This window comes from Ranitomeya variabilis, chromosome 8 (genome assembly GCF_051348905.1).
Source record: "Ranitomeya variabilis isolate aRanVar5 chromosome 8, aRanVar5.hap1, whole genome shotgun sequence".
Lineage (NCBI taxonomy): Eukaryota > Metazoa > Chordata > Amphibia > Anura > Dendrobatidae > Ranitomeya > Ranitomeya variabilis.
In genome coordinates, this window is record NC_135239.1 from 16,462,418 (window position 1) to 16,485,800 (window position 23,383).

General features: G+C 41.2%; 1 protein-coding gene across 1 annotated transcript; it reads right to left on the reverse strand.

Annotated features, from left to right (window-relative positions):
- Positions 1-1,062: 1,062 nt before the first annotated feature.
- Positions 1,063-20,734, reverse strand: LOC143787771 (uncharacterized). Its single transcript, XM_077276803.1, has 12 exons — positions 20,401-20,734; positions 15,435-15,631; positions 14,498-14,676; positions 13,171-13,251; positions 11,142-11,320; positions 6,717-6,909; positions 5,883-5,974; positions 3,344-3,500; positions 3,114-3,236; positions 1,908-2,050; positions 1,368-1,449; positions 1,063-1,254 (listed from the first exon to the last, which is right to left on the reverse strand). The coding sequence occupies exons 1-12, from the start codon at positions 20,595-20,597 to the stop codon at positions 1,171-1,173; spliced, it is 1,707 nt and encodes a 568-aa protein (XP_077132918.1). The 5' UTR covers positions 20,598-20,734; the 3' UTR covers positions 1,063-1,170.
- Between the last annotated feature and the right edge of the window lie 2,649 nt (positions 20,735-23,383).

Here is a 23,383-nt window from a genome sequence, read left to right on the forward strand (position 1 = left end):
GACTTCAATGGCCAAATTGCAGGTTTAATAAATCATATCAGGGTAAAGTCAAGAATCAGTACAGGACTGACTGATACTCAGCAGTTTTTCCAATGTGAAAATTGGATGCAGAAAATCTGCTACTTATTACAAAACCAGTAAAGAGGATGAGATTTTATCAAATTCAGGACAAGTCATGTTATGCTGTGAATGATCACTGAAAAGAAGAGGGTGAAATCCACCGCAGCAGCAGCGGCATGAGTGGTGAAACTTCTCCTGCTGTGGAGACTTCACATAATCTGTCCATTGTGAATGTTCTCGAAAAATCACAACAGTTTCTCCAAGAAACGGTTTCATTTCTAAAATAGCAGTAACTAACTTTTGTAAACTGCAGCAAGAAGTGAAGGTTTTAGAAGCGATGATGGAGAAGAGACCGCAGCTTCAATCACTCCAACTCCTTCACGGAAACGAACTGGAGGGGTGATAAAAGACGGGTGATAAAAGAAGGGTGAAAGCCACGAGGGTCGCGCCCGGAGGACGATTCGTTACAGGGAAGGAGGCGGCAGGGACAGATGTGACTGACGGCGGTGATAGAAGATATGGTCACTTTTCGCTGCCTCCACCACCTCCTGGGATGTTATCGGGGATGGCAGTAACAAAGCCGTGGTAATGACAGCAACACAGCTCCATGAGGACGTCCTGTACATGAGGGGTAATAGCAATTGTGAGGGACGGCAGCCCCCGGGGGATGTGACGGCAGCCCCCCGGGGAAGAGGGACGGCAGCCCCCCGGGGGAAAAGGGACGGCAGCCCCCCGGGGGAAAAGGGACGGCAGCCCCCCGGGGGAAAAGGGACGGCAGCCCCCCGGGGGAAAAGGGACGGCAGCCCCCCGGGTAAATCTAGGTGACAGCTGTTTACGAAGAAGGTTGAGCATTTTTTTAGTAAATTACAAAAGTTGTTTGAGCTTTAGACTAGATATTAATACAGGGAATGATATATAATGTACAAGTCCTTTAAGACGTGCGGCCCAATACTTTTCTCTGTATAATGTACAGTAGTTATTAGATAACAGACACCCGCTATATCTGAGTGAGTTGCGCTTTAATATATTACACTATAAGGCACTGTACGATTACTGTATAGACTATTTACATGATAAAACATCTTTTCTGTGCGTCGTCACATCCGTTTGTTACATCCTCAGCAGCGGAGAATTATGAGAAGTGACCTTTTCATATTTTTTTTGTCTAATGATTTTCAAGCATTTGCCAAGAACCTGCAAAAAACAAAACAAAAAAAGAAAACGGTCCTTTAGTGAACATTAAATACGTGTCCTGGACGAGACGGACAAGCCCTCGAGATCATATTGGGATTTTTCTTTCTACTCACCGGTCTGGTGTCTTGAGGTAAGATGACTCCATCATCCCAGAGTCTGGCAGATGAATAAAACGCTGAACTTTCCTCCTTTAGTCTAAGAAACAAAAAATAAAGTGTCGGTCCGGAGCCTGCACCACTCACATATCAAAAACCACCGACATTGCTAGGGTAGTATAGTATCCCTGTAAATAATGACCCGGTCCCCAGCATGTTACAGAGATCGCTTTGATCAATCTCTAACCTGGGCATTTAAGAGGCGCAATGTTGTAAAAATCTGAAAAGTAATATTAAAAAAATTAAACATGAAAGTTTATATAAAAAAGCAGCAAATCTAGTTTTGCCGACTCTCAAAGTCCAATCTATCAAAATATTAAATTATTTAACCTGCAGAGTAAATTCCATAATACAAAACTTGAAGAATAAACAGAATTGCCAATTAACATATTACTGATATGATCCAATTTTTACTTTTTTTTGTAATAATTTATGGAATAAGATCTGACGTGATTGGTTGCCACCTGCGATTTTACACGAGGACCCCAACCTTCATACCTGTCCAGCTGAGACTTGAATTCGGTCTCATCCGTCCAGCCTTTATCGTTCTGTTCGCTCCACGACAACCTCCCGGCGTCCACAAGACCAATTCTTGCATTTGGCCACAGGAACAAGAAATTTGGCTCATAAGATCTCCCGCACTAAAACAAAATTGAAAACGCAACAATAACCACAGACGGCAATTTTTTCTTTTTCTTTAATCATCTCTGTTACAAAGCCATCAGTTTAGACATTTTCTATTGATGTAGCCGTTTTCTACTATTAGTTGTATTTTTATTGGCACACAATTTATTAAAAAAAAGTTTCTTAACTTTTTTAACAAGTAAAATGAGAAAAAAACAAAAGAAAAACAGTTACCGTAATCTGTCATTGCTGTTTTGGTAAAAGTGCCATGTTAAAATTATTCTTAGGACAGATAGGATAACGCCGACACAAAATTTACATGTCTTTTTCTGCTTTTTGCAAAATGAAAGAAAACTTTTTTTTTTCTTTTTGTTGCTGCATTTGGAAAGCCAAAAACTATCATTTTTCCATCAACGGCGCTATGTTATTAGCAGGATGAACTGAATATTTAGGGCTACATAGGACTCTTAGTTATTAATTTGGGAGGTGGTAAAAAAAAAAAAACAGGGATTTTTGTTACTCATAGTAAAATTCGCTCTCTTGTTGCCTTTATCGGCAGGACATTGGAAATCATGGGATGTCTGCTGCAACCTTGAGGCTTACACTAAAAAAATCATTTTAACAAAAAAGTCTGACCTGACGACACCCAGCTAAGACGACCAAAACAAGGGTGGGAGCTGTGTCCTCCAAGGAAGGCTATGAGAAAGATTTTACAGTGAGTACCAAAAATCCTCTTTTCTTAAACTATTAGGGGACAAAGGAAACCTTGGGACATCTACATTCCGTCCCTGGGGTGGGAAAACAGGTAACAATATTGCAAAAGGAGTAATAGCAATCAAGCGCCTGCAGCTTCCAGTACCCTTCTGTCAAGGTAGGAGCTCTGGCAGAAAAAAAACTTAGGCAAAATGTGTCTGCCTCCTATGCGACAATAAGCTACAGTGAATAGTTGGTTGTCAGCAGGCCAAGTGTAGACTGATGGGGAGAAATCAATTTTCCTCTTAAGATGCATTTTTGTTCTCATCCTCCAGATGGCAGCAGACTTCCCACTTTACTGTAATCCCCAAAGAAGCATATACCTACCATGGCAAAGCTCTCTCCCCCGTGGCAGCCGCCGATCACCACTGTTATTTTGGGCACCGTGGCACAAGATACAGCAGCGATCATTGAGGCCTGAGCTTTTAATCTGTTTGTCAGCTGTTCTGCCTGGGGAAAAAAAAAAAGGGATAGCAATGTAATATGGAGATTCTCCCAGAAATGCTCAGATCAGTATAAGGAGCTGTTTTCTTCTGCATGTTGCCTCAAGAACTTACCTTATACACACTAGGAGGTAAGAGATCCTGAGAAGTTGTGTTCTGAAGAAACAGCAAAGGAATAAACCGCTGGTTACAGATCTGTACAAAGTGGCTTCCTTTTAGAGAGGCGTCATGGGTCAGTTCTCCGTTACTAGCCACAATTCCAACCAAATTACTGAAATAAAGAGAAAGATTCAAAACCTATATATTATAAACCTGCCCACTATGTACAAGAATATAACTACTATAATACTGCTCCTATGTACAAGAATATAACTACTATTATACTGCTCCTATGTACAAGAATATAACTAAAATAATACTGCCCCTATGTACAAGAATATAACTACTATAATACTGCCCCTATGTACAAGAATATAACTACTATAATACTGCCCCCTATGTACAAGAATATAACTACTATAATACTGCCCCTATGCACAAGAATATAACTACTATAATACTGCTCCTATGTACAAGAATATAACTACTATAATACTGCCCCTATGTACAAGAATATAACTGCTATAATACTGCTCCTATGTACAAGAATATAACTACTATTATACTGCTCCTATGTACAAGAATATAACTACTATAATACTGCCCCCTATGTACAAGAATATAACTACTATAATACTGCCCCTATGCACAAGAATATAACTACTATAATACTGCTCCTCTGTACAAGAATATAACTACTATAATACTGCCCCTATGTACAAGAATATAACTGCTATAATACTGCTCCTATGTACAAGAATATAACTACTATTATACTGCTCCTATGTACAAGAATATAACTACTATAATACTGCCTCCTATGTACAAGAATATAACTAAAATAATACTGCCCCTCTGTACAATAATATAACTACTATAATACTGCCCCTATGTACAAGAATATAACTACTATAATACTGCTCCTATGTACAAGACTATAACTACTATAATACTGCCCCTATGTACAAGAATATAACTACTATAATACTGCTCCTATGTACAAGAATATAACTACTATAATACTGCTCCTATGTACAAGAATATAACTACTATAATACTGCCCCTATGTACAAGAATATAACTACTATAATACTGCTCCTATGTACAAGAATATATCTACTATAATACTGCTATGTACAAGAATATAACTACTATAATACTGCCCCTATGTACAAGAATATAACTACTATTATACTGCTCCTATGTACAAGAATATAACTACTATAATACTGCCCCTATGTACAAGAATATAACTACTATAATACTGCCCCTATGTACAAGAATATAACTACTATAATACTGCCCCTATGTACAAGAATATAACTACTATAATACTGCCCCTATGTACAAGAATATAACTACTATAATACTGCCCCTATGTACAAGAATATAACTACTATAATACTGCCCCCTATGTACAAGAATATAACTACTATAATACTGCCCCTATGTACAAGAATATAACTACTATAATACTGCCCCTATGTACAAGAATATAACTACTATAATACTGCCCCTATGTACAAGAATATAACTACTATAATACTGCACCCTATGTACAAGAATATAACTACTATAATACTGCCCCTATGTACAAGAATATAACTACTATAATACTGCCCCTATGTACAAGAATATAACTACTATAATACTGCTCCTATGTACAAGAATATATCTACTATAATACTGCTCCTATGTACAAGAATATAACTACTATAATACTGCCCCTATGTACAAGAATATAACTACTATAATACTGCCCCTATGTACAAGAATATAACTACTATAATACTGCCCCTATGTACAAGAATATAACTACTATAATACTGCCCCTATGTACAAGAATATAACTACTATAATACTGCCCCTATGTACAAGAATATAACTACTATAATACTGCCCCCTATGTACAAGAATATAACTACTATAATACTGCCCCTATGTACAAGAATATAACTACTATAATACTGCCCCTATGTACAAGAATATAACTACTATAATACTGCCCCTATGTACAAGAATATAACTACTATAATACTGCACCCTATGTACAAGAATATAACTACTATAATACTACCCCTGTGTACAAGAATATAGCTACTATAATACTGCCCCTATGTACAAGAATATAACTACTATAATACTGCTCCTATGTACAAGAATATAACTACTATAATACTGCTCCTATGTACAAGAATATAACTACTATAATACTGCTCCTATGTACAAGAATATAACTACTATAATACTGCCCTCTATGTACAAGAATATAACTACTATAATACTGCTCCTATGTACAAGAATATAACTACTATAATACTGCCCCTATGTACAAGAATATAACTACTATAATACTGCTCCTATGTACAAGAATATAACTACTATAATACTGCCCTCTATATACAAGAATATAACTACTATAATACTGCTCCTATGTACAAGAATATAACTATTGGGAACTTGGCTGTGAATGAATACGAGTTCCTGCCTGGTTGTAATTGTTCTCTGATACATTAGTGTAACAACATTAGTAGATATTCGGGATTACACGTACCCTTCAACTGAAGCGAATCCAGTTACTAGTGTAGTCCCATACTCGGCTTTGAACTCCAGGAACTTGCTGCCATCGACCAGTCGGCTGAGTATCTGGAAAGAGCCCAGTATTAATGGATGTCACACACTATATAGACACTTTCTCACTAGCAAATAAAGACTGTTAACCACAGCAACCTGCGTCCGAGAGAAAGACCAAAGTGGTGAACTAGAGATATCACTGAGCAGCTCTGCAGTATTTAGTTGCTCTGATCTCTATTGCACATCCAGAGCTGCATTCATTCTGCTGGATCCTACAGAGCAGAAATCCTTTATTAGACTGATTCTTCTAGTTTTTCAGCCACATAAAAAAAAGATCAACTATCAATAATATAAAGGATAACTTGCTGATCTCTAGGGATCTGACTGCTAGGACCCCCTAGCGATCTCAAGAGGGTCCCAGTGACCAGCAAGTTATGGGTAGAACTTCATTCTTGCTAAACAATCCTTTAAGTTTTCATTTTTAGTAATTTGAAACATTTAAAGGAAGTTATATTTTTAGGTCTCACTATGGGGCTTGACCTTATGATACAGCTTTGTTTAGGACCCCAACTGCATTGACGCCCAGTGGTGAAGCCCCTTCTTCTGTCTAACCACAGCATCTTAAACGTCCGTGATCGGTGTAATCTCTGATCCCGGCTGTTGCAGCAGATTTGTCAGCTGTATACAGAGCCGACACCCTAGGCGGACGGTGCGGGCACAGATGGAGCGGGTGCCGAGGGGTCTTCTCCCAGTACACATGGACAGGTTCGTCCTCCTTGGCATAAACCTGCTGCTTCTGTATTGTATAACTCACCAGTTTAACGTCCAGAGTGTGACCGTAATCGCGAGGCGCCAGTCCCGCCAGCTCCTCAGTATTGTACACGGGATCCTCAAATTGCACTCGACCCTCGGGCTCAGGGTCTAAATTTAAGGTGGAGATAATCATTCGGGCGTAGCTGTACGCGTCAGACTCGGTCGCTGCAAAATAATCGACACATCCGCTGACTCTGCGCAGGGGGGTGAGAAACAAATGGCCGTCAGTATATAAATACTTTATGATTTATGATAAATATTCCAACAGCGCCCCCTCCGGTTTGTAACACCACGCAGCAGCCTTCATGACGGGGCCACATTTTTAAATCTGACCACTGTCACTTTTTGGGGTAATAACTCTGTAACACTTCAACGTATCCCACCGATTCTGAGAATGTTTTCTCATGACATATTGTAATTCACATTAAGTGATACATTTTGGTCAATATGATTTGCGTATATTTATGAAAATTTGACAAAAAAATTTTGAACAATTTTCAAACTTCACAATTTTATGCCCTTAAATCAGATAGTTATACCACATAAAATAATTAATGAATAACATTTCCCACATGTCTACTTCACATCAGCAACATTTTTGAAAGATTTTTTTTTGTTAGGATGTTAGAAGGGTTAAATCTTTAGCAGCAATTTCTTATTTTTTCAACAAGTTTACAAAACTTTAGGGACCTATTCGGATTTTAATGGACTTTGAGGGGCCTAAATATTGGAAACTCAAAAGTGATACCATTTTAAAAACTGCGCCCCTCAAATACTTCAAAATGGTTGGACATTTAACCCTTCAGTTACAACAGAGGAATTAAAAAAAAAAAAATGTACCTCTAAAATCTTGCTTTAAATTTGTCAGACCTAAACCTAATCTAACACTACTACCGGACCTAAACCTAATCTAACACTACTACCGGACCTAAACCTAATCTAACACTACTACCGGACCTAACCCTAATCTAACACTACTACCGGACCTAACCCTAATCTAACACTACTACCGGACCTGACCCTAATCTAACACTACTACCGGACCTAACCCTAATCTAACACTACTACCGGACCTAAACCTAATCTAACACTACTACCGGACCTAAACCTAATCTAACACTACTACCGGACCTAACCCTAATCTAACACTACTACCGGACCTAACCCTAATCTAACACTACTACCGGACCTAAACCTAATCTAACACTACTACCGGACCTGACCCTAATCTAACACTACTACCGGACCTAACCCTAATCTAACACTACTACCGGACCTAAACCTAATCTCACACTACTACCGGACCTAACCCTAATCTAACACTACAACCGGACCTAACCCTAATCTAAGACTACTACCGGACCTAACCCTAATCTAAGACTACTACCGGACCTAACCCTAATCTAACACTACTACCGGACCTAACCCTAATCTAACACTACTACCGGACCTAACCCTAATCTAACACTACTACCGGACCTAACCCTAATCTAACACTACTACCGGACCTAACCCTAATCTAACACTACTACCTGACCTAACCCTAATCTAACACTACTACCGGACCTAACCCTAATCTAACACTACTACCGGACCTAACCCTAATCTAACACTACTACCGGACCTAACCCTAATCTAACACTACTACCAGACCTAAACCTAATCTAATACTACTACTAGACCTAAACCTAATCTAACACTACTACTAGACCTAACCCTAATCTAACACTACTACCGGACCTAACCCTAATCTAATACTACTACTAGACCTAAACCTAATCTAACACTACTACCAGACCTAAACCTAATCTAACACTACTACCGGACCTAACCCTAATCTAACACTACTACCGGACCTAACCCTAATCTAACACTACTACCGGACCTAAACCTAATCTAACACTACTACCGGACCTAACCCTAATCTAACACTACTACCGGACCTAACCCTAATCTAACACTACTACCGGACCTAAACCTAATCTAACACTACTACCGGACCTAACCCTAATCTAACACTACTACCGGACCTAACCCTAATCTAACACTACTACCGGACCTAAACCTAATCTAACACTACTACCGGACCTAACCCTAATCTAACACTACTACCGGACCTAACCCTAATCTAACACTACTACCGGACCTAAACCTAATCTAACACTACTACCGGACCTAAACCTAATCTAACACTACTACCGGACCTAAACCTAATCTAACACTACTACCAGACCTAACCCTAATCTAACACTACTACCGGACCTAAACCTAATCTAACACTACTACTAGACCTAAACCTAATCTAACACTACTACCAGACCTAACCCTAATCTAACACTACTACCGGACCTAACCCTAATCTAACACTACTACCGGACCTAAACCTAATGTAACACTACTACCGGACCTAAACCTAATGTAACACTACTACCAGACCTAAACCTAATCTAATACTACTACCGGACCTAAACCTAATCTAACACTACCACTAGACCTAAACCTAATCTAACACTACTACCGGACCTAAACCTAATCTAACACTACTACCAGACCTAACCCTAATCTAACACTACTACCGGACCTAAACCTAATCTAACACTACCACTAGACCTAAACCTAATCTAACACTACTACCGGACCTAACCCTAATCTAACACTACTACCGGACCTAACCCTAATCTAACACTACTACCGGACCTAAACCTAATCTAACACTACTACCGGACCTAAACCTAATCTAACACTACTACCAGACCTAACCCTAATCTAACACTACTACCAGACCTAAACCTAATCTAACACTACTACCGGACCTAAACCTAATCTAACACTACTACCGGACCTAAACCTAATCTAACACTACTACTAGACCTAACCCTAATCTAACACTACTACCAGACCTAAACCTAATCTAACACTACTACCAGACCTAACCCTAATCTAACACTACTACCGGACCTAAACCTAATCTAACACTACTACTAGACCTAACCCTAATCTAACACTACTACCAGACCTAAACCTAATCTAACACTACTACTAGACCTAACCCTAATCTAACACTACTACCAGACCTAACCCTAATCTAACACCACTACCAGACCTAACCCTAATCTAACACTACTACCAGACCTAACCCTAATCTAACACTACTACCAGACCTAACCCTAATCTAACACTACTACCGGACCTAACCCTAATCTAACACTACTACCGGACCTAACCCTAATCTAACACTACTACCAGACCTAAACCTAATCTAACACTACTACCAGACCTAACCCTAATCTAACACTACTACCGGACTTAAACCTAATCTAATACTACTACCGGACCTAAACCTAATCTAACACTACTACCGGACCTAAACCTAATCTAACACTACTACCGGACCTAAACCTAATCTAACACTACTACCGGACCTAAACCTAATCTAATACTACTACTAGACCTAACCCTAATCTAACACTACTACCAGACCTAAACCTAATCTAACACTACTACCAGACCTAACCCTAATCTAACACTACTACCGGACCTAAACCTAATCTAACACTACTACCAGACCTAACCCTAATCTAACACTACTACCAGACCTAAACCTAATCTAATACTACTACCAAACCTAAACCTAATCTAATACTACTACCGGACCTAAACCTAATCTAACACTACTACCAGACCTAAACCTAATCTAATACTACTACCGGACCTAAACCTAATCTAATACTACTACTAGACCTAAACCTATTGACTACTATTGGGGCTTTCGATGACTGTGATATGGTCTATGACTGTAAGCAAAAACCATCAGTCAATGAAAAAAAAATCCCAGTGGTTGTGGGGAGGTAGAGCTTGGCGGGCACACTGCTCATGCACCAGCCATTTTCTTTCAGCATTAGAATGAGCTGGGTCGGGGGGGGGGGGGGAAATCGCATATCCAATATAAAGGCTAAGGACATCAATTCTCTATACTCGGACATGCTTTATCATGTCAGGGGAGAAATTATTTTTTTTAAGCGGATCACAGTTGTTTTTTCATGGAAAAAAAGCAGCTCTGATCGTGTTCTCCAGGGTCTCCGCTACATGCGGTAGCGGAAACCCCAGAGAGTTTACAAGTCTGGGGGGCGCTACTCCCTTATTACCAATCGCCATTTTAAAATAGCAATCAGGGAGTAAGGCCCCCTAGCGATCGCCGTTTAATGTGTATCGGTGGTCTATAAGGAGTTATAAACATCAGTGATCGGAGCAAGCTCTGATCACTGCTGTTAATGCCGGATGCAGGCTGTTTTATACAGACCCTGAGCCCACTCCATACAACCCACACTGTTACATCCTGGGGGAGGAAAGGTGCAATTTGATTCACTTTTATTCCAAACTGTCTAAAAAATAAAAAAAAAGTGTCTAAAAGTGTTTGTGTTTTTACCTAGCATGCAGCTTCGCTCCTCCCAGGTCCTCTGCAGTGACGTCCTCACCTGTAGCTGCTTTAACAAGTGGGGGTCCACCTAAAAATATAGTTCCGATCTGGTCTACGATGATCGACTCCTCTGCCATTGCTGGGATGTAAGCGCCTCCGGCTGTACATGAGCCGCACACTACAGCCACCTGCAGCACATCACATCATGGCGGTATTATATAACATACAGTCATGGTCAAAAGTATTCACACCCCTGCAATTCTGTCAGATAATACTCAGTTTCTTACTGAAAATGATTGCAAACACAAATTCTTTGGTATTATTATCTTTATATAATTTGTCTTAAATGAAAAAACACAAAAAGAATTGTCCTAAAGCCAAATTGAATATAATTCCACACCAAACATAAAAAAAGGGGGTGGACAAAAGTATTGGCACTGTTTGAAAAATCATGTGATGCTTCTCTAATTTGTGTAATTAACAGCTCCTGTAACTTACCTGTGGCACCTAACAGGTGTTGGCAATAACTAAATCACACTTGCAGCCAGTTGACATGGATTAAAGTTGACTCAACCTCTGTCCTGTGTCCTTGTGTGCACCACATTGAGCATGGAGAAAAGAAAGAAGACCAAAGAACTGTCTGAGGACTTGAGAAACCAAATTGTGAGGAAGCATGAGCAATCTCAAGGCTACAAGTCCATCTCCAGAGACCTGAATGTTCCTGTGTCTACCGTGCGCAGTGTCATCAAGAAGTTTAAAGCCCATGGCACTGTGGCTAACCTCCCTAGATGTGGACGGAAAAGAAAAATTGACAAGAGATTTCAACACAAGATTGTGCGGATGTTGGATAAAGAACCTCGACTAACAGCCAAACAAGTTCAAGCTGCCCTGCAGTCCGAGGGTACAACAGTGTCAACCCGTACTATCCGTCGGCGTCTGAATGAAAAGGGACTGTATGGTAGGAGGCCCAGGAAGACCCCACTTCTTACCCCGAGACATAAAAAAGCCAGGCTGGAGTTTGCCAAAAACTTACCTGCAAAAGCCTAAAACATTTTGGAAGAATGTTCTCTGGTCAGATGAGACAAAAGTAGAGCTTTTTGGGCAAAGGCATCAACATAGAGTTTACAGGAAAAAAAAGAGGCCTTCAAAGAAAAGAACACGGTCCCTACAGTCAAACATGGCGGAGGTTCCCTGATGTTTTGGGGTTGCTTTGCTGCCTCTGGCACTGGACTGCTTGACCGTGTGCATGGCATTATGAAGTCTGAAGACTACCAACAAATTTTGCAGCATAATGTATGGCTCAGTGTGAGAAAGCTGGGTCTCCCTCAGAGGTCATGGGTCTTCCAGCAGGACAATAACCCAAAACACACTTCAAAAAGCACTAGAAAATGGTTTGAGAGAAAGCACTGGAGACTTCTAAGGTGGCCAGCAATGAGTCCAGACCTGTATCCCATAGAACACCTGTGGAGAGATCTAAAAATGGGAGTTTGGAGAAGGCACCATTCAAATATCAGGACCTAGAGCAGTTTGCCAAAGAAGAATGGTCTAAAATTCCAGCAGAGCATTGTAAGAAACGCATTGATGGTTACCGGAAGCGGTTGGTCGCAGTTATTTTGGCTAAAGGTTGTGCAACCAAGTATTAGGCTGAGGGTGCCAATACTTTTGTCTGGCCCATTTTTGGAGTTTTGTGTGAAATGATCAATGTTTTGCTTTTTGCTTCATTCTCTTTTGTGTGTTTTCATTTAAGACAAATTAAATGAAGATAATACCAAAGAATTTGTGATTGCAATCATTTTCAGGAAGAAACGTGGAGTATTATCTGACAGAATTGCAGGGGTGTGAATACTTTTGACCATGACTGTATGCACATACATCAACATCATATATATGTTTCTTTGCATTGCAGCTCGGACAAACTCCCATGTGGTTAAAAAAAGTGTGATGCCACTGTACCCCATCTGTTAGATAGGGTTCGTCCAGCCCCGTGTTGCATCCAGCGCTATAAGACGTCTATCTGTGCACAATCGGCTGCTCGTACCTGAGGTATTTTCATGGCTGACATTATGGCTTCATTACAAAACGCCTTCCCGCCGTGCTCTTTGTCACAAAACAGCTCGGCCTGTGGACAGAGAGCGACATGCACAATTCAGATTACTATAAGCAATTACCAGGCAGCACCGCGACGTCCTCCATACCAGTGCCCCCCTAGGAATAGATCTACCCGGGCATCTGCAACAAACAACTGGGCAATGGTACATAACGGAAGCTTACACGAAAGAAATACTGCCACGATAATACTCTATCCTGTAAGTTCCTGACCATCTGAATGTACTCTATTGTCCTCTTTTATCAGCCATTTTAGCTAAGATTTACACACATATTTTGTGGACGACCATATGTTTTGTGGACCACCTAAGACAAGATTAACACTACTTTACCAGGTGAATTCCGAATTATTGTGCTTTCCAGACAATAGACATGCAATGAAATAAATACAGGAGAAAAATGTGAAAAAAAGATCACTGCTTCCTGTCAGCGGTTGGACACTTTCTTGTTTGTGGTCCCCACACAATTAATTTGAGTCTAGAGGGGTTTTCTAACACCGATCTCCATTTTTCAAACACGTTCTTTCCGTTCTTGTAAGCGCGTTTTCATATTTCTTTCTATGTTCTCCTCCATATAATTCAAATCTTGATGCCCCTGTCATGTGTTAATTTGTTTACAAGCGTCACTTCTTACCGCTGCCAGCTTCTGCCCCCTTTGTACTACAACTCCCAGCTTTCCCCGGCCAGCGCACAGTCGGGCCTCTCCTCCTAGCTCCATACTCTGACTCCAAGTGGCGAGGAAGCCCCGGATGCATGTAGGAAGCCATGTATCTGTCTCTCTGATAGTTTGCTACAACGTATCAGGATTAGTGATGAGCGAATGTGCTGAGGTAAGGTGTTATCTGAGCATGCTCGGGTGCTAATCGAGTGTCTTTGGTGTGCTCGAAAAATATGTTTGAGTCCCCGCAGCTGCATGTCTCAGCCACAACACATGCAAGAATTGAAGGTTTGTTTTGCAATCACTGCATGTGTTGCAGATGTCTAACAGCTGTGAGACATTCAGCCGCGGGGACTCAAATATGTTATTTGAGCACGACGAAGACACTCGGATAGCAGCTGAGCATGCTCAGATAACACCTTATCCGAGCACGTTCACTCATCACTAATCAGGATCCTTGCAGGGGATTGTCTAGACGAAACACAACCGTAGCAAACTCTCAGATCGAAACGTAAAGTAAATTAGAAACTTGCAAAACTTTTCCATTATACTGTGATTATGACGGATTTACGTCTCGAATGTTCTAGGAGAATGACAGACACCTGAAGGGGCAGGAAGGCGCCTCCGCTGTCCACCAGGTACAGCATGGGCAGCCGGTTCTGTATGGCGATCTCCTGAGCTCGCAGCTGCTTCTTCACCGATATGGGATAAGCCGTGCCGCCCTTCACGGTGGCGTCATTAGCCATAAATACGCACCAAATCCCACAGATCTTCCCAATACCTGCAAGACAAAGAAAATCCATAACAAAAGATATAAGATCATATCTGGACATTACATTGCAGCGACAATTTAAAGGGTGTGTCTGGTTTGGACAACATGTTGCTGCCCTTATCTCAGGGTGGTCCCCACCACCCAGACCCTCGCCATCAAACATTATTTACTGTTGCATGTTTCTAGTATAACTAGGGTATCAAGAAAATTAATTTCCTGTATACGATGATGCATGGTTTAAAGCCAAGTTGTGGATACATTGGTTTACAGTGTTAAAAAAGGTTATTCATCCGATATAGCTCCGATATCTATACAAACCTCATACTCGCACATTTATTAATGTTTTCTCAGTATCTGTATTGCTATTGTGTCAGATATATTCTAACACATGTTCTATATGTTATACCTTATGCACAGATATCATTGACAAAGGCCTGAAAGCCCAAAACTTTGGAAACTTATCCTAGACTATTGGTTGCTTGATTACTGCCGCCTTCTCTTTAATGAAACACATTCATGTGACCTGACCGCTGCAGCTAATCAGTGGTCCTGTAACTGTGACGTGCACAATCATCACTTTTGGATCCGGTAAAAACCAACTGGCACAACCTGTGCTGGATCCATTTTTCTACCCTTTAAGATATATGGGAACCATAACAGCGGCCACATTGGTTATCCTTCCTATCCTACCTACCCAAAAATAATCCCCAAAAAACGGGAGGATTCATCATATTCAATGAGACAAGTCACTACACACAGGGTCTCACCAGAAAGGCACCCGGCAGAGGGGACGTCACCATACGGCAGACCAAACCCTGCGAATGGAGACAGTTCTAAGAAGTTCTCGTCGTCCAGGAGCCTCTTCAGCCTTTCCCGCACCAGCAGCTTTTTGTTCCTCTTTGTGTGCCGTAGAATCGCATTCTCGCCTCCTCCTAATTTCACATTTGCAAGTAATTCCAAGTATCTGCAGAAAAAAAAGGCGAGAGTCCAGTCTTATGTGGGAAAAACCTTCTAATAGAATTTGATCTTTGTTTGATGTCAGTGAATGGAAACTTTCTAACTTGCATTCTATCGCTGAAACCCTAACTACAAAAGACTGACTTCTTCTCAGAGCTGAGAGTTTGTTACAATGATTTCCAATCCCTATAAATCTTTGAGTCGAGTTTTTCCCAATTTTTTTTTAGCACTGAGGATCCCTAAGAGAAATTAATCTTTTCCAAGACAACCCCTGACAAATCAATTCAATTCTGTCAATTTAATAAGAAACATCCAAGTTTATTCTAATCCCACTTTAACCCCTTCACAACATGCCCCGTACATGTCGTGTCCCTCCGTTTGATGTGGGCTCCAGCGCTGAGCCCACATCTTTCCCGCCATATGTCAGCTGTTTTGAACAGCTAACGTGCCCCTAACAGCCGCAGGTGGAATCGCGATCCACTCGGGGCTGTTAATCCGTTAAATGTCGCTGTCAATCTCTGACAGTAGCGTTTAATGTGATCGTGCATCACTAAGCCCAGCCATCGGTGACCCCGCCACATGATTGCCGACCCGGTGGTCGGCACTCATAGCAAGTGAGCATTTCTGCTACATACAGGTGATCTGACCATTGCCTGTGTGTAGCAGAGGCGATCGGGTTATGGCAGCTTCTAGTCTCCCATGGAGACTATTGAAGAAAGTGAAAAGTAAAAAAAAACCCTTATATTATATATAATATGTTCAAATGCCCCCCCCATTCAAAATAGAAAAATAACCAAAAAACAACAACACATATTTGGTTCCGCCGTGTTCAGAATCACCTGATCTTTCAAGCTATAAAAATAATTAATCCGATCAGTAGACGGCGTAGCAACAAAAAAAAAAAGTAAGAACACCAGAATTACGTTGATTGTATCCACATCAAGATGGTATCATTAGAAATGTCAACTCGCCACGCAAAGAATAAGCCCTCACCCAACCTGAGATCATGAAAAATGGAGACGCTACGGTCTCGGAAAATTACGCTTTTTTTTTTAAAACAAACTTTGGAAATTTTTTCTCTCCATTTTTTTCCCTTTTATTGGGCTGTATCACATGACGGCACATCAACATCACTGCAGCCAATCAATTACTGAGCTCATCGGCACTGCCTGTGTAGATGGCATGGGTTACTGACATCAGTGATTGTCAGCAGCAATAAGAATGCGCTGTTACCACTGCGGCTAAACAACGGAGACCGTCAGTTTATTTTTCCTACAATAAAATGTGCATGTGGGGAAAAGGTTTTGGAAGAGTACAGGAAATAGTGAGGTCTGCCGTTCAGAAGTCTGGGAAAGCTGAGAGCCTGTGTGTCTCATGCAGTGTTTAATTCCTTGAAGGAATAAAACAGAAAACACTAGGGAAATGATACAGGAAAGCAGAAATCTGCAGACAAACTTCGGATTCTGCGTGATAAATCCAATGGTTAAACAAACAGGGAATCTCTGAGGAAAGGGAACCGTGTATTCCCCGAAATGCGTCGTGAGCTGTTTGGTATCTTGTGATGTTACACGCCGTCTCCAGCACGGTCAGCCATCTTCTTCCTGCTACTACCGGCCGGAGCGTCCCTGGCTCCACACGTGCATCCTCCGATCTGCACCAGACGCCCCATTTGCCGTGCTGCACCGCTTTGACAAGTCAGCTTTTCCCAGAGGCTGCACGGCATCACGCCTGAACGGTGCAACTGCAGGGTGGGTTACATACCTCATAGGACTGATTGAATATCTTACCTGCTGTCTAGATTTTTTAGAACTCACGTTGTAATCTTCTGCCAGTACAAAGATTTATAATCTAATCATCTGCTAAATTCAAGCTTGGAAAGGTCTACTGTATACCTGCCGTAATTACAAATAAGTATATATTGAGTTTCTGTGTTACACTTGAATTAAAGCCATCTTTGTATCAGTGGTGAATGCAGATTGTTTAAAGCATATCCCCTATATAGCCATCTCTTCCTGCCAGTTAGTATCTTTACAAGTATACTAGAGCAACAAACAACATTATTATTAGTGTTTAATTCCTGACACCGCAGTAAATTGCTTTTTTCCCTAAGGTTTCCTATCTGTCTCTTAGATTTGCACATTATTGTCCATTATGACAATCACTCGCCGGTTCAGCAGGTTTGGGAAGATTATCTCCGAGATGGATCGGTGACAGATACATCATCTCCACCACATTAAATCTGACTCCATAGGGACATGGTCTCCTATAAAACAATCATAGGTTCTGATTTCATCACACGGAGGAAACGGGAACGAAGGACTATGAAAAACATGAAGTGACACAACTCTCCCAGGCTCCTGATTGGTAAATCCCTTGTTCCTAGGAATGTGGGTGCTGCTAGTGCTAATGGAACAGGAAAGGAGGCCATGTCAGTGGTCACTGAACTCTCCCAGGATCAGATATTATTGATTTCAAGAAGGAAGGTGCTACATACATATACAAGTAAAGGCATTGTACCACAAAAGTTATTACCTATCCACAGGGCGGGGAAACTTGCATTTATGGTACAATCCACTATAGCTTTATCAGGTGCAAGTGTATGGAGCAGGCAGCGCCCCCTTTAGGCTGTGTGCCCACGTTACTTTTTTATGAGTTTCTGCCGCAGCGGAAACGCTTAAAAATAGCTTAAAAAAACACACTCCCATGCAATCCTATTCCGCAGTTGCTGTGCCCATGCTGCGGATTTTCCAGCTGCGGAATTGCATAGTGGTAAAAGCCGCAGAATGTTCATTATTTCTGTGGAATCACAGCGATTCCACCGCCATAGGATTGCATTGAAATGCTCACTTTACACATGTGGCTATGCCCACCGTGCATAAAGTGAGCGCCTCATGTGCGGATGGTACCCGGGTCTGGAGGAGGGAGACTCTCCTCCAGGCCCTGGGTACAATGTTCCTGTAAAAAAAATAATAATAATTAAAATAAAAAATATTTATATACTTACCTCCTGATGGCCCCCGGACTCCTCCCACCTCTAAGCGGTGCACGCGGCGGCTTCCGTTCCCAGAGATGCATTGCATGAATGATGTCGTGGTCACGCGACCGTGACGTCACAAAGGTCCTTCGCACAAAGCATCCCTGGGAACGGAACGTACCAGGAGCGCTGCTGAGGAGATCAGGAGCAGTCGGAAGGTGAGAATAACCATATTTTTTTAAATTATTTTTAACATTTTATCTTTTACTATTGATGCTGCATAGGCAGCATCAATAGTAAAAAGTTGGTCACACTTGTCAAGCACTATGCTTGTGTGACCAACCTGTCAATCACTTTTCCAAGTGATGCTTCAAATCGCTTGGAAAAGCGCAAGTATTTTGCAAGCTAAAAACAATTGTAAAACACTTGTGTTTTGCGGGAAAAAGCATGTGAATTCCGCATGCGTTTTACCCGTGGCAGGGAGTTGCAGAAATGCTGCTGACATTTCCGCAGCATTTCTGCAACGTGGGCACATAGCCTAAAGGTTATGTTCACACTGAGTTTTTGGTGAGATTTTCACGTTGCGTATTTAATGAAAAAACACAAGTAACCTATGTTAATTAATGGGACGTCAAAAGCTCATCGAGGGATCGTAATCTAACAGCAATAGCTCCAGTCAGAGCTGTTTAACCACTTAAATACCAATGTCTCTGGCAGTGACATTCAAAGGATGTGATCCTGCGCAGATGTCCGTTATAGAGCCCAATGCCTTCCACCCCCAAAACAATTACAAGGTGCCAACAAGCTGCAATGGGCGCCGGGGACCTGCTTAAAACCCTCATCCCCACAAGCTTGGTATCATTCTGACTATACAAAAAGCAATCAAACTATCACAAATCAAGTTAACTAGAGGTACTAAAAACTGAAGGGAGAAAAAATAGCTTAAAAAAAAGAAAAAAAATACATGTATATTAAAAAAAATCTAATTTAGAAAATAAATAAATATTGAGCACCGCCGAATCCGTAAATGTCTGATCTATCAGAATATAAAACCCATAAAGTAAACAAAAGCAAAAAAGATGTAAACCACAGAATTGCCATTTTTAGTTGATGCTCTTCCCCCCCCAAAAAAAAAAAAAAATCAATATATCTTACGTGCCCCAACAAAAATGTATTTTCGCCACAAATAAAAATGACATTTCATGCAGCTCAGTGGATGGAAAAATTAAAAAAAAAATTACGGCTCACAGAAAAAGACAGACACAAAACCACTTTTTTTTTTGTTTCACGTATTTCTAAGAAAAAAAATTCAACACAAAAAAACTGAAAAACCCTGCATCACAGTAATCATCCTGACATGGAGACTCATATCGCCACATTATGGAATTGCATTTTTTCACCATTTCACCGCACTTGTTTTTTTTGCTTTCTTTAGTACATTATATGGAAACATTATTGGTGCATTTCAAAATTACAACTCGCCCTGCGAAAAAAAAAGCAAGACCCCCCTACAGCGACGTGGACGGGAAAATAGAAAAGTTCTGGCTCTTGGAATAAGGCGAGGGAAAAAATGAAAGTGCAAAAATTAATATTGGCCAGGACGGAGCTGAGGGGAAGGCTGAAATAATAAATCTATCTGCATATTATTATTGAAATTATTCAAATAGATTTTATTTTGCTTTGCCAAAAAAAACGCACAAAAATATTCCATATAAATAAATGCACAAAATTTAAATAAAAAGTTTCCGAAGTTGATTGTTGTGGTTGACAGGAGGTGTTATTGGGGACCTGCGAGGTCTCACCTGTGGCTGCACCTGGCACTGTTCCTGCTGTTGGCCTCGTACACATGCCTGTGGATGGGCAGGATAGCCCCTGCTATGACAGGGAAGGACTGTGCTGCAGCCGGGGCACTGAGCCGGGAGCACTGGGAGCTGCAGAGGGCAGGTCGGCACCGTCCCAGCACATGTGGCCAGAACCGACGGAAGCCCAGAGCTGCCATGGACAAAGTGCCGTCACCGGCTGCGGGCGGAACAGTGCAAAGTCTGGGAGTGAAGGGCAAACACTGAGCGCCGGCTCACACACGCACATTCGGCGCCGGCTGCACTTTCACGCCGGCAGATTCGACACCATACAACACGTTGTTGTAATACTCGTTACCACCACCAGAGGGTGCGCTGAGCAAACTGTGAAACTACAGTGGGGAAAGTGACGCGCTCGCTCTCAGCAACCAATCAGCTCAAAAGTTACATTTTTCTAAGGCTGGTTGGAAAATGAAAGCGGCGTCCTGATTGGTTGCTTTGGGCAACTGCTGAAATTGTACAAAAGCCCATAGCAACCACTATGGCGGCTTTCCTGAAAAGCTGTTACGCTGCCAAATTGCAGTGTGCACAGCACCACACATGATAAATGGAAAGCTGCACACATTTTTTGCTAACAAGTGTCAATGACATTCTCTGTGTCGTAATTTTAGTATACAACAAAAAAAAATCTATGCACCACTTTTTATTACAGATCTTGGGAGGGGTGAATAAATGGAGACTAATGAACAGGGGAACGGGAAGGGGTTAACCCCTTCATGACCCAGCCTATTTTGGCCTTAATGACCTTGCCATTTTTTGCAATTCTGACCAGTGTCCCTTTATGAGGTAATAACTCAGGAACGCTTCAACGGATCCTTGCGGTTCTGAGATTGTTTTTTCGTGACATATTGGGCTTCATGTTAGTGGTAAATTTAGGTCGATAATTTCTGAGTTTATTTGTGAAAAAAACAGAAATTTGGTGAAAATTTTGAAAATTTTGCAATTTTCACATTTTGAATTTTTATTCTGTTAAACCAGAGAGTTATGTGACACAAAATAGTTAATAAATAACATTTCCCACATGTCTACTTTACATCAGCACAATTTTGGAAACAAATTTTTTTTTTGCTAGGAAGTTATAAGGGTTAAAATTTGACCAGTGATTTCTCATTTTTACAACAAAATTTACAAAACCATTTTTTTTAGGGACCACCTCACATTTGAAGTCAGTTTGAGGGGTCTATATGGCTGAAAATACCCAAAAGTGACACCATTCTAAAAACTGCACCCCTCAAGGTGCTCAAAACCACATTCAAGAAGTTTATTAACCCTTCAGGTGTTTCAGAGCAGCAGAAGCAACAAATAGGGGAAAAATTAACATTTAACTTTTTAGTCACAAAAATGATCTTTTCGCAACAATTTTTTTATTTTCCCAAGGGTAAAAGGAGAAACTGGACCACGGATGTTGTTGTCCAATTTGTCCTGAGTACGCTGATGCCTCATATGTGGGGGTAAACCACTGTTTGGGCGCACGGCAGGGCTCGGAAGGGAAGGAGCGCCATTTGACTTTTTGAATTAAAAATTGGCTCCAATCTTTAGCGGACACCATGTCGCGTTTGGAGAGCCCCCGTGTGCCTAAACATTGGAGCTCCCCCACAAGTGACCCCATTTTGGAAACTAGACCCCCCAAGGAACGTATCTAGAAGCATAGTGAGCACTTTAAACCCCCAGGTGCTTCACAAATTAATCCGTAAAAATGAAAAAGTACTTTTTTTTTCACACAAATTTTCTTTTAGCCTCAATTTTTTCATTTTCACATGGGCAACAGAATAAAATGGATCCTAAAATTTGTTGGGCAATTTCTCCTGAGTACGCCAATACCTCATATGTGGGGGTAAACTACTGTTTGGGCACATGGTAAGGCTCGGAAGGGAAGGAGCGCCATTTGACTTTTTGAATGAAAAATTATCTCCATCGTTAGCGGACACCATGTCAGGTTTGGAGAGCCCCTGTGTGCCTAAACATTGGAGCTCCCCCACAAGTGACCCCATTTTGGAAACTAGACCCCCCAAGGAACTTATCTAGATGCATAGTGAGCACTTTAAACCCTCAGGTGCTTCACAAATTGATCCGTAAAAATGAAAAAGTACTTTTTTTTCACACAAAATTTTTTTTAGCCTCATTTTTTTCATTTTCACATGGGCAACAGGATAAAATGGATCCTAAAATTTGTTGGGCAATTTCTCCTGAGTACGCCGATACCTCATATGTGGGGGTAAACCACTGTTTGGGTGCACGGCAAGGCTTGGAAGGGAAGGCGCGCCATTTGACTTTTTCAATGGAAAATTAGCTCCAATCGTTAGTGGACACCATGTTGCGTTTGGAGAGCCCCTGTGTGCCTAAACATTGGAGCTCCCCTACAAGTGACCCCATTTTGGAAACTAGACCCCCCAAGGAACTAATCTAGATGTATAGTGAGCACTTAAAACCCCCAGGTGCTTCACAGAAGTTTATAACGCAGAGCCATGAAAATAAAAAAATATTTTTCTTTCCTCAAAAATGATTTTTAGCCCGGAGTTTTTTATTTTCCCAAGGATAATAGGAGAAATTGGACCCCAAATGTTGTTGTCCAGTTTGTCCTGACTACGATGATACCCCATATGTGGGGGTAAACCACTGTTTGGGCGCACGGCAGGGCTCGGAAGGGAAGGCACGCCATTTGGCTTTTTGAATGGAAAATTAGCTTCAATCATTAGCGGACACCATGTCGCGTTTGGAGAGCCCCTGTGTGCCTAAACATTGGAGCTCCCCTACAAGTGACCCCATTTTGGAAACTAGACCCCCCAAGGAACTAATCTAGATGTATAGTGAGCACTTAAAACCCCCAGGTGCTTCACAGAAGTTTATAACGCAGAGCCATGAAAATAAAAAAATATTTTTCTTTCCTCAAAAATGATTTTTAGCCCGGAGTTTTTTATTTTCCCAA